Genomic DNA, 13,293 nt, shown 5'->3' on the forward strand with positions numbered 1-13,293 from the left:
TCCCCCTCACCTTCCCCACTCACCTTCCCCGCGTCGCCGCGTCTCTTCTCCGCGTCGCGTCCCGTCGGGTCTCCGCTCCGCCCCCGGACCTCCGCCACGCCCCCGACCCTGCGCCTTATAGTCCGATGCGCCTTATATATGGAATTATTAAATATATAAGGCGCATCGGACTGATGCGCCTTATATTCCGGTGCGCCCAATGTCCCGGAAAATACGGTAAACCTGCAGTGATGGCAACAGGGGGTTTGCATTAGCTTCAGTCTGTGTGCTGGGTAATCAGCGTAACCCAGACTGGCATTGGGGCAAACCTCAACATTTTCTTAACATAATATATGGGGTAGAATTTCTATAATTTAAGGTTATTTTTCTGCCTACATATCTGTATGAGGGTTTGTTTTTTTTGTAACAAATTGTCCTTCCTTGTGACAGCAATTACTATTCCATGCCTTATATTGGGAAGTTGGAAACATTTTTTCAAATGGGTAGATTTATGGGAAAAACGCATTTGCACAATTTTCTTGTGTACAGTGTTTTTACTGATTTCACTGTGATCTCCAAATGACACCTCTCATGTATACTTTGGGTTGGTACAATCACACGGATATCAAATTTGGATAGGTTTTCTTAATTTCTTAATGTTTTAATACATTTTAAAAAATTAAAACAAATTAAAACTAAAAACAAATTTTCTTCATTTTGCCCTATTCTGACACTAATAACCTTTTCATACTTCGGTGTATGGAGCAGTGTAAGGTATCATCCTTCGTGGGACATTTTCCCTGCTACCATTTTGCAGACTTGTTGGTTAAATTTTATTTTTATTTAGTTGTAAAATGTTGAAAAAGGGGTGATTTGGATATTTAGACACTGTTTTCCATTACGTATAACCATTTTAATATTTTGGTAGATATGGATTTTTGGGATGCTGCGATACCTGACATGTTTATGATTCTATTTGTTTATTTCATACGCGTTCTAGGAAAGGGGGAGTGATTTAGAATAAAAAAAAAACATTTTAATATTTTTTAAAGTTTTTTCAGTTTTTATTTACTACTTTTTTTAGGTCCCTATGGGTGTTTGAATGCTACGAGTCTTATTGCTCATGCAATATGCTTCAATGCAACTGAATTGCAATATAATGTGAATGTACAGATCTTTTATTACAACCTGCCTCCACAAGATGTTAAGTAACAGTCATAGGATCTTCCCAGAGGCTCCCAGCTGTCCTGGCAACCAATCAACTGATAAAGTTGTGGAGTTTGCTGATTGGCAGTAATATGTTTGCTCCCGTGTGAAGTTGCGGTTCATGTGAAATGGTTAGTTTTCACCACGGTAAGTAAGAGGTTAACTGCTACAACCAGCACCGTCCACAGCAGTTAGCTGCAGGTGTCTGCTGTATAATACAGGAGGTACTTGACCTGTACAGAGAGGGAACAGCCTATGAGCCTTCTTCATTTACCCCTAGCCATTTAATGACATATATTTATGTTAGGCAGTTCTTAAGAAGTTAAAGTGACATGACGAGGAGTGTGTTTTAACATTGGAGTTATGTTCTTTTATTCTCTGTATATGTATTGTTACTGTCAGGTACACTCTGCTAAGCAGGGCCAGCGCTATGGGTAGGCAAAGTGGGCATTTTTTCATTCAATCTTCTGTTTCTCTTCTACTATATTTATCTCTCATATCTACTGTATATAACCTACTTTATAGTTCTGCATCTATAAATCTCTATCATCTTTCAGATTTATCTTCTATCATAATAATAATTCCTTTATATAGCGCAGACAGATTACGCAGCACTACACAGACCTTGTCACATCAGTCCCTGTCCCCATGGCGCTTACAATCTATTCCACCTACCAGTAAGTTTTTGGATTAGGGGAGGAAACCAGAGGACCCGAAGGAAACCCATGCAAACCTGGAGAGAACATACAAACTCTTTGCAGATGTTGACCAGCGCTACAAGGCTGTAGTGCTAATCACTAAACCACTGTGCTGCCCATCAATCTCCCTTTTATCTATCTATCTCCTATAAAATTCTACCATATTAAAGTTTGTTTTACCATACTAAAGGGAGCCTCTTACTGACTGTGACTGGTCATGCAATTTTATTTTATTTTGGGGCCCCACTTTTAGTTTTGCCCAGGGCCCCACTTTGTCTAGAACCGGCCCTGCTGCTAAGTATATAATGCCCTCTGTGGAACAAGTAATGCATTTTTCTATATTGTACTCAAAGTTGTTGACAGTAGATTTTAATTGAGTAGTTTTTCTTTGAGGCGATGTTATTTTGCAGTTGCATGTCCCACATCGGGAAAAAGCTTTTGTGTAAATAATGGAAGTTTTTTTTGGCAACGTGGGTCCTAGTGTTTTGTTCTTTTGGAGTAGGTGCCAGTGTTTTGTGATAATTGTTTCCACTTTTTTATGCTTTTTATGCTTTTATGTGGTAATTTTGTATTTTGGTGGTCTAACTAAATTCCTGTTTCTTTCACATATTTCTAAGTGTTATAGATAAATTAGACTGGATCTCAAGCTGGGAAGAAGCCAGCAGCATGATATAGGTATCTTTGGAATTGCTGTCAAAGGCGTTCTCCAAATGTGCCAGTTAACTTTAGAATTATGCTTTTAGTATCAGCATCAGAATCTGGACTATAGTACAGTCTCCCATCTACATCAGGGACTCCTATCACTTATATTATATGATTTTGATGGGGAATGTGTATAATAGAGCCTCTTCAACATATATGAGAGCCCTTCGTAAGAGGGTATATTATGGGCTTTACTGTGGGTAGTCCCTTGCATGTTTACAGAAAGATATTGGAAGATATAACTAACCTTAATGTAAAAACTATTTGGACAGTTTATTTTACTATGCACTTACCTTACCTTCCTCGAAAATTAAATGAAAAAGGATATTTGAGACAAACCAAATCCAAACATCATATGAGTAAATTAAAATACAATCTGTCTCATGACAAATAACTTATTTACACTTGTTACCATTTTATTTTTATTCTGCATATACACATATTCCGTCTAACGTTTGCATATTTCCTATTTTGTTTGTAATCATGCCCATAGCAACAGATTTAACAAAAACCTTTTCTATTATTAATATTTATTATCTGGCCACATGTCTACTGCGACCACCACCAACAATCCAATGGACCTTCGTTCAGAGGTGTAAATTCAAGAAACTGAGTCCCAATGCAAAATGTGTAACAGGCTTCCTAAATATAATGTATCGTTCATGGTAATAGTTTCCTCATATGGGAAAAAGATATATATACTCTCACACCAATCGGAGCTGAAAGATCCAGACTATGGTGGGGGGGCAGAACCCTACGATCAGGGGAATGTTAAGGAGCAGTTCTTATGAATCGTTGAGCACGTCTATTAAATGGATCTTCCAGAGATGATCAAACATGGTGTGAAGGACCTAACACACAGTGGTCAATTAATGAATGCATTTCTTGGAGAAATTGTACCAAACAAAGCTCCAGCATGGGGATACTGAAATAGACATGTTTGAAGTGAATACATTTAGGCCAGGGAGAAACTTGGCGGGTTGTGTGCGATTTGTACTGATCGTATATTAGGTGAGATTTATACAGATCTCATCTAATGGTGCAACATATCCACAGCAGGTTAATTATTAAAAATTAAATTATTAATTATTGATTTGCATCTAAATTTATTTATTTTTGCAATGCAAATTTGTATTCTGTCTCCTGCCACAACAAAATCAAATAATGAAATAATGAAAAATGAAATAATGGTAGAAACCAACACATGGGCCCAGTCTGTCACTGGCCTTAAATGGGGTTGCAACAAGTATTATTGTTATCCTCTATTCACAGAATAGGGAATAACAAGCTGATGAAACACGGCGCTTGGCTATCTAGGTCATTCACATTCACTGTGTATAAGAGTGGATTAACCGAGCGCTGTGCTTGGCAATTATCGACACACAAACTCTATTTTCTATTCAGCGTGGAATGTTACTCATTCTATATAACTAAATGACATTTCAAAGGACAAATGAATTCATTGTATTTTTTTCAGCTTGTACTATTCAAATTACCATCCCGTAAGAGCCGTCCAGATAATGAAAGTGGGAAAGCTACAGCTTCACCTGGGCAAGTTTCCTGAAGCAATGATAACACTTAAGCAGGTCAGTAAACTGTGTTACTTCTCTTCTACTATTCTTTTCTTTCAATTGCCATCATGCTGTATTTTCAGGTTCAAGATTGTATCGATAATAATGTTGCCTTTTGTCTACTGTTTTATTTTTAACTATTTCCTGTCTCGGATAACCTGTATTATCAACAGTCTATATAACTGGCAAGTGAGGGGTTTTGAATTGCCACCCAAGTTCATATATCTATGGTGACATTCCTATCAAAGATGGAACATTCTGTGTATTACCATCTAATGACATCAGAACCGCACTATTAGTCCTCTAATTTACAGCGATCCTATGAGAAGAGTGTGTTATACACTCATTTGTGCAATATTACATGTTTCAAACTCCATTACCTTAACGTAAGCAAATTTCATATTTCTGAGGTCAGTCACTGACATGATATGTTTGCAGCAGTCACCTGGTTTGGTTGTGTCCAACTTCAATCAATTTAGATTTAACTCAAAGGAATGGGCGCTGACCAGGAACTTGGTGTAGCCACTACACAGGGAACATTGCTGCCTGCTTCATATTCCAATGTCTCTCAAAGACATACTGATTTTAGAAAGTATAGATAAATAATTGTAAAAAAGTAACTTAAAATGTCAACATAATTTTAATGAATACAACAAGAAATACACATTTTCGACTAGACTAGAATACCAAACAATGGTTTTTCATTAGACAGAGCTAATATGCTGTCGGCATTGTACTCTGCATACAGAAGAAACTTACCTCTCAGCACTTTTGAGAATTCAGACTTTGCAGGATCAGCATCCATTAAATGTCCCATATGCTATTACTAGGGCATTGTTGTTAACGTTAATATCTTGTAACATCTGTAGTATTGAGAAGAGCTAGAACCTGTTTATTCAGAATACACCAATGTCCATCTAATTAGAGAGAGAAGTAGAGGGAACCATGTCTCACATTGTGTCAGCCCAGTATATTGCAACACAATACCTCTATAATGTAGTGGTGCATTCTGGGTAATTACACAAAGTAATTCTACCAGTTCTGTTAGCAATGTAATAAGCAGATAAAACTAATTCCATTATTTTTAGGTGTTTTAATAGCAGTGAGAAGATGACAGTAATTGTAATGACCACTTGACTGGCTTTAGCAATTACCACAAGACATTTGTATGAATTATTCTAGAAGGCGACTTATATGGCTCCCCTGAAACAGTCTACATATACAAAACAGAAAATAAATATTTGCTTACTATTATTTTCCTCTTTAAAGGCAGAGTCTTTAGAGTCTAATTTAATGAAGTTCCTCCTTATGCCATCATAATAGCCCTGCTCCATTGAGGCATTGACTTCAGAAGATATCTGCAGGTTTATTGGGATATCTGCCACAAAAACGTTAGCAGCAGATGCTTAATAGTGAAGGTGTAACCCAAAAATGATTTTCTTTTTAGCCAAGTTATTATATTGAATACATTTTTATGATCTTTATTATCTTTTTTATATATATTTATGTCACTATCTATATTTCATAAAAAAGTACTTTATCCTGCAATTCTTACTGTGAAAATTAGGCTTATAGGACATCTACCACCAGTATTGTAAACCAAGCACGCAAACATGCTGGTGTGTTCCCCCCTGTGGCAGGATCCGCTCTTATTTTAGCTCCTTATGCCCTTGGTTTTACAAAACAAAAGGCGTTACAAATTATACAAATGATGTTATTTGAGCTTGGAGCCGCTTGGGCATATTTGCATAATGTTTAAATCCTTTAAAAAAAAAACCAAGGGCATAAAAAGCTAAAAGAATACCGGATCCTGCCATTGGGTAAATTTCCTTTGATGCTACACTGATACTTGATTTTGTCGGGTAGAGCCAAGTCCATGCACTCTGCCCGACAGAATCAAGTGTCAGTGTACTACTGCTGAAAATGAGATGCTTCAGCTTACATTCAGGTTGGCTTACGGTTAGTGATTTTATAGTATCTAATAGAGTGGGGCTCAGGAAATATCCAATAAAGGGAGTGTAGTATTTAATATAGGGGGCACAGTATATATCCTATAGAGGGGAAGCATCGTATATATCTAGTAAAGGGAGCATAATGTAAGGGCTGTGGAGTCAGTAAGCCTGTATATGAGCTGGTTTTGTAATGCAGAAGGGAGGGGCAGGATGCAGAGAGCACTGCATTGTGCAGAAAAGAGAAGCTATTCATGAGAAGAATTCGACCATAGTCAGAAGATTTACGGTCGGATCCAGGGGCAACCAAAAGAGACAGGTTGTAAATGCTGTAATTTGCTGTAAATGTGTTATTTTGTTATACTGAGTATATTTAAGAATCATGGGTATATCCCTTTAAAGTTCAGCACGCATTTATCTCAACTAAAAGGGAGATCAGGTGTGCACAGGCCGCACCAACAGGCCACATGCAGTCTGTCAATTCATGAGTTCCAGTCCACAAACTGTTGACTGTCAGAGTCCAGTGAGCACTTCCATAACTAATGGAAATGTTCATTGGTGCAGGAGGCCGGGTACCAGTGAATGCAGCTCTTTTTGTCTTCTCTGAGGTCTCCAGTATTATTAGTTTTATGCTGTAGGGGTCAGTATTAGTATTTGTCTGCTATGGAGTCTTCAGTATTATCAACTGTTATGGGTCTCCAGTATTTTCCTGCTCTGGGGGTCTCTAGTATTAGTAGATTTATGCTCTGGAGGTCTCAATCATTTTAAGACAGCCATGTGGTTTACATTACAGAAGGTCCTCTACTTAAGGACACCCGACTTACAGACGACCCCTAGTTAAAGATGGACCCCACTGCCCACTATGACCTCTGGTGAAGCTCTCTTGATGCTTTACTTTAGTCCCAGGCTGCAATGATCAGCTGTAACGTGTCAGTGATGAAGCTGACCCGATTACAGCAAAAAATTTTAAACTCCAATTGTCACTGTAGCAAAAAAAAATTTTTGACTGGATCTACAATTATAAAATATTTTAACTTGCATTCAAATTCAACTTAAGAACAAACATATGGAACCTATTTTGTACGTAACCCTGGGGCTGCCTGTACTTTTATTATCTGCTCTAGGGTCTGCACTATTAATGTCTGCTCTGAATGCAGTATTTGATTACTGAACTTTCTTTGGCATTAATAATTCTAGGGTTGGCAATTTGTGCTGTACTGTGGTTGTTGGTGCATCTAGGGTGCTGGTTACTGTTGCAGCCCCTTAAAAATCCGCAATATAAAAACTTGGCAATTTGGACCAATTTATGTTGCTCACCCCTGGCCTAAATCCTTAGGATTTATCAAGTATCAGGAATAGAACAGGCATTTAAAGGGATTTTTTAAATAATTTATTATATGTTTGTGGAGTCAGAGATTTTATCACGACTCCAAATACACCAAAATTGTCACCAGCTCTGACTCCATGTCGCAGACTTCATGACCCCAACTCCACAGCCATGTATTAAATAGGGAACAAAGTATATAGCTAATAGAGGGGGGCACAGAGTATATATATATATATATAAAGAGGGAGCAAATCTGTTCTTCTTTTAGTGAATAGTAATTAAATATTATGTATCTTGTATATGTTAGAATAAATTTGGGAGTGGGGAAGTCTAAGAGCAATGTCTAAGCTGACTTAAAGGGGTATTCCCATGAAGACAAGTTTCTTTAATAGTGCTGCATACACTATAATCCATACATAAATGCATGTCTCTAATATTTTTTAATTTGGTTGACTGTTTATGCTAAAATGGGGGTGGATTGTATATATTTTGAAGACCTTGTAATTTCTGGTAATTTCGGGTGATTCGTCCTATACAAGAAAGTACCTAGAAACTGCCCTGCCCGTAACCCTGTTGCTGTCTTTCCTTGAACCTCTTTTAGTAGGTATTAACCACTACATACCAGTAATCTCCCACAATACTGATAGAGGTAGTGATAGAGCTTGTCAAACTTACTAAGATCTAATCCTAACCCATTCCCTTCTTCTGACACATTAATTAAATAGCTGCCTAAAATGTACTGCCATTGTACATGCCATTGTCACATAATAAACACATTCAGCTCTCTATTGCAGATTTAATGTTATGTCTGAACACATTATGAAACTTATTCAGTAATATCATCAGCCAGAATCATCCCGTGTTTCATTGTTACATAAAAGACCACATTCTTGGAAGGGGGTTAAAGAATATATAATCCCTCCAATACTGGTAACTGGCCTGTCCCAAGCCAGCTGGACTAGATAGTGGTCCATTACTGTGCTATTATTGGGTTATTAATGCTAAAAACAAATACAAATAATTGATGGCTTGATGTTAGCAGAATGTAATGCATGTGTGAAAATTTGCATTCATTTCATTGGACTCCTAATGGCTTCCCTTAGTGTACTTTTGTATTACTTCCGTTAGGTTTCGGTTTTTGGAGCAGAAAAATAGCACTGCTGTTTCCATCCAATTTTCTGTTCAAATAATGGAAGTGGTGCAAATGGACCCTAATGACAGCCGTTACATCCGTGGACTTTTTAACTGATTTGAGACTGAACTGAATAGAGTTCGGATTTATTGTTTGAGTACAGGAAGCTAATAGCGAAGATCTAAGCACAGATGTGAACTTGGCCTAAGATTTCTATGTAAAGCAGAATAGTTTTAGCACAGCTGGAGAGAACCTTTCCCAACAATACTTATATCCTGCTGCTGGCTTCTTCCTAGCCTGAGATACAGCCTGGTATATCTATTAGCCCTTCTGTGACATTAGCTAAGGGCACTGAGGCCAGAACAGCTTCCCTCACTTCACATAAGGCTGAGCTTTCCTCTATACAAGATTACACACACATATACACCTTTGCACTGTTTCACAGTTAGACCTATAAGCTTATGGCTACTTTACACACTAACGGCTAGGATGGATGTGTCAGTCAGGCTTTTCAGCAGATGCTGTCACTCCCCCCTCACCCCAGGACACAGATGAGCTGTGCTCATCCTACCCCCTTCTTTTTACTGACCCGACTTTAGCCTTGCCAAAGCCTAGACAGAAGTTGGTGGTGTGCAAGGGGGCACATGGATAATAATAGATTATTTATTAAACTGAGCAGCTGCAGGAGGTGGAGTGTGTGAGAAAACATGTGAACTAAGTGTAGAAAGAACAGAAATGACCGACCTGCCAATGCTTCCTGTAACTACCCAGCAGAGACCAGAACTAGCTCAGTGTATACCCCCAACCCCTCACCCTTCTGTGACCCATGAATTTGTGGTCTGCATCGCTTGTTTCCTCCATTTTCACTCTTCACAACCTTATAGCAACCAAAATGCCAAGATGACAGGATGCAAGCAAAGGATTAGCAGAGAAATAGCTGCAATAAAGTAACTAATGTACATTGGAAAAATGTTAACTTTACAGTATCACTTTAAATGACGTCAACGAGTATTCAGTAATTAAACCTACACATGCAGGAACGCTGGCGTATGATACATCTCCCCCACAGTGTACATGCGTGAATACCACAAGATACCACCAACAGATGGAGGTATACAGGGCAATACATTGTTTTTTGATTGGTGGTTAGTAGGCACACTGTCACTCTACCGAATCACCCCCCCATGAAAATGCTGTGCAGAACAGTGAAAAATGCAAGGGCGCAGGCAATAGCCATGTGTTTTTCATCTATATGATTGTCAACAAGTATATATGGTATTCTAATAGATTGTAAGGTCGTTTTATACAACTATGTTATTACATATGATGGTGTTATAAAATAAAACTTCGTTATGAATATTGTTACGAGGCTTGTGACCTTGTAGAAGTAACAGCTTTCACTGCAATACAGAGCTAGGAGCTTCCTTGGTTACCATACTGCCCATTATTTTAATTGGCTACCAGGGACTCCTGTGCCTCAGGGCTACAGTTTACCTTAGTGCCCACACGCTGCTTTAGCTCCTGCCCATCATTACCTGTCAGCAACTCACATGATATATTCAGTCTACACAGTAAACAGATTACTAGAAACTATCATATTAGATATCTATGTTTCTAACAATCTGATTTGGAAAAATATTTGTCAAGTCTTCTACTTGTGGACAAAGAAGAATGCACCTATTGGATGTTCTCCCTGGATTTTATTAGAAAAACCTAGAGCTATAGCTAAACTAAGTGCTCATTAATATAGTATAAGAGCACTGGTGTCTCATTTAGTTCTCTTTTCCATTTCGTTGTAACAGACCTTGTGCCCATTCCACTGCATGTACTCATTATGCAGAAAACTGCGCAAAGTCATTTGCTGTGTGAGTCACATCAGAACTCATTCATTTTAATCAGTCTGGGATGAAATACAAAGTACCAAAAGAGCTGTCGTCTGATTTTTGCCATATGTGTATAGTGCAGTTATGGCTAATCGCTTTGCGTTATCACTATCCGACATTGTGGTAATCAATCTGCATACTTTTATGTGCTTTTGTGATTTGAGGCCGCCAGATTCCCATTTTTGTATGGATTGCAGAAAAGGTGTTTTTTTGCTTTTATTTTTTTCTCACAAAGGATCCTTTCTTTTCGATCTTTTTTCATTTTCTCTAATCTGGGGGCATTAAAGATATGTGGAAGACATCAGAGCACTATCATAATATGAATGCATCTAGGTTATGAATATTTCACTTATTTAGGCCATTGAGAACTTCATAGATTTGTGTGGCTTCACTGTGAATTCATGTAATTAGAAAATACCAAAGAATTTATTCCATATATTAAAAGGTGCAGTTTTAACAGTGACATCTGTATGATGCTCCAAAAGAGTTAACTGCAATGGAAGTGTTCTGCTGTTCCTGCTGTGACCAGCTCCTGAGGCAGGCTATTCTACAGATTCACAGTTCTTATGGTAAATAAATGTTGCTGCCTCTTTCGCAAAATTTTTATGAACACACTGTTTATTTAATGACATAATTGTATTCTCTTTCACATGTCTGCTCTTGAATCTATCTTTATGTAGTTCAAAACCAATTAATCTTGCCTTTATCTCCTTTCTAATGTCAGGACATCATTATTTACCAGAATTGAACTGCATTCTCTAGCTGAGGCAACATCAATTCTTTGTGAAGTGGTCATCATATTAGGCTATACCACGAGTCCAAGCTCTGTATATTATACACTGTTGTGCAGTGTATAACTGCACAACGCCAACAGTTATACACTGGCATTGTGTGATGTTATCTAGTGTTTGATCTAGAAGCAATTTACTGTTAAAATGCATGTAACTTATGATGATTATTATTATGTATGCATGTGGAAAAATACAATGATGAAGACTATAGTGAATTAGAGCAACATTTGGGTGTTTCCATGATAAGAAGATGGCAGATCCTGGAGATGTTTTTGAAGTGCATATCACAAGAGTGTGCAAGTTTTTTAATAGAATCAGTAAAGAAAAGGTCAAATAACGCCAAAATAAATGAGAGAGCAGAGTCTGATGAGTGATTCAGAAGGATAAGTAGAAAATAGTTGAGGTTGTTTTCTGACAAAACCACTGAAATTGGAACGGAAAAGAGCTAGAAAAAGATGAACACAGGAACTACCATAGCTCCTAACCTTCAGGAATACAATTGTAACCTGGAATTATTCTAAGGAGGAATAAGTGACCACAACTCTTTGGATAGTATCTTTTTTTCTCAATTTCCAATCACTCATTAGATTTTCCAAATCATTTCTATTTAGGTCAATGTCAAATACCTTTTTAATGTCCAAAATCTCTCTACCCACAGCATCTCATCCCTCCATCCTTCTGCTAACCTCTTTATAAAGCCATGAAGTCAATTCTGGATGAAGTGAAATCAGACATTAAAGGGGCTAAGAGTCAAGGACTCCACTATTGTTGTCTTTGTGTAGAATGTGCAGTTGAGTACACAATGCTGACTATGCTGACTATCTTCCACTTAACAGAACAATGACCGATAAAATGCAAAACAATAAAGACCTTTTATATGATTAGACATAAAGAAGAAATAATCTAGGATTTAATAAGAGAAAAATGAGAATCATAACTATATGGCAGTGGTGGCAATACATTGGAAGACTGTTGGTGTTGTAAAGTGGCACCAGCTTCACACAGGGAAATAATTGTACCAAAGTGAACGGGTCAAAAAAGGTTGTAATTTGCTGTGCATGGCAGCATGGTGTGCCAGCGGCCGTCCTGATCATGAGAAGCGCACACTACTCTAATAGCTGTACTGTATCAGATCCTGCACCTGGATGCTGATCACATGACCAGGTCAGATTTTTATGTAGTAGACATAAATATCATAGGTTTCTACTGAATGAAAGCAGAGATCTTACAAAACCATATGAAATGGTATATTTTATACACAAATAACCTTAGTTGTTGAATTGGGAATAGCTCTTTAAGAATATTAAATGATCAAATATCTCCCCTTCTTTAATTTTTTTTTACAGGCCTTTGAGATCATGAAGGTTACACATGGAAGAGACCATGGTCTGACACAGAATTTGCTGAAGCTATTAGGAGAATGTGAGATGGAGATGAAAACTACATAGAAAAAAATCCTTCATATTTCATCTTGTTACAAGTATTCTCTGTTGTCATCTTTCTTACATTATATTTCATGTGTACAGTAGATCTACTTTTTGCACCAAGCAAGTATACAAAAAATGATCAATGTCCATCAATATGAAACTAATAAAACTTATATACATTACAGTATATACAATTGTTTCTTCTTACCTGGAAAAAGTCAGGGTTTGTTCACGTGACATTATTATGGATCCATTTTGTGCACTGCAGTGCCAATTCCTGAACAGTGATGTCTCTAAGCCACACACAATAGGGCACATTTACTTACAGGGTGATCACAATCTATATACACATGACATTGGACAGAAGAATACACATGATGCCATATATGTCCTTTACATAAAGCTGATGATAAAACTAGAATGTACAACTAATTATAAAAATAATCTGCAGGGGGAAGTGTCCTGCAGAGTCCAGCTACAGCTGTCATTCAAAGAGCTCATTCTTGGCAGAGGTCATTTCAGACAGATTGCAATAACTGCGTTCAAATACACTCATTACAATTATGAATTAATTTGCATTCATAAGTGTCATCGGAGTTCACTGAAAGTGCATTGTCCGTCTTGTGTG

The 13,293-nt window shown here is 37.6% G+C and overlaps 1 protein-coding gene across 7 annotated transcripts in view; it reads left to right on the plus strand.

The window, feature by feature from the left end:
• SMYD3 (SET and MYND domain containing 3) overlaps window positions 1-12,852 on the plus strand; it is a 400,119-nt gene extending 387,267 nt beyond the window's left edge. For 3 of the 7 annotated variants that reach the window (XM_072141190.1, XM_072141189.1, XM_072141193.1), the window contains 2 exons: window positions 4,063-4,171; window positions 12,585-12,852. In XM_072141190.1, the coding sequence (XP_071997291.1) occupies window positions 4,063-4,171; window positions 12,585-12,686 (211 nt within the window). In that variant the 3' untranslated portion in view covers window positions 12,687-12,852. Of the gene's footprint in view, window positions 1-4,062; window positions 4,172-12,584 lie in introns of those variants that run through there. The other 4 variants (XR_011854116.1, XR_011854119.1, XM_072141192.1 and 1 more) reach the window with 4 other exon arrangements.
• The last annotated feature ends 441 nt before the right edge of the window (window positions 12,853-13,293 follow it).

The sequence above is a fragment of the Engystomops pustulosus genome, chromosome 3, assembly GCF_040894005.1.
Source record: "Engystomops pustulosus chromosome 3, aEngPut4.maternal, whole genome shotgun sequence".
Lineage (NCBI taxonomy): Eukaryota > Metazoa > Chordata > Amphibia > Anura > Leptodactylidae > Engystomops > Engystomops pustulosus.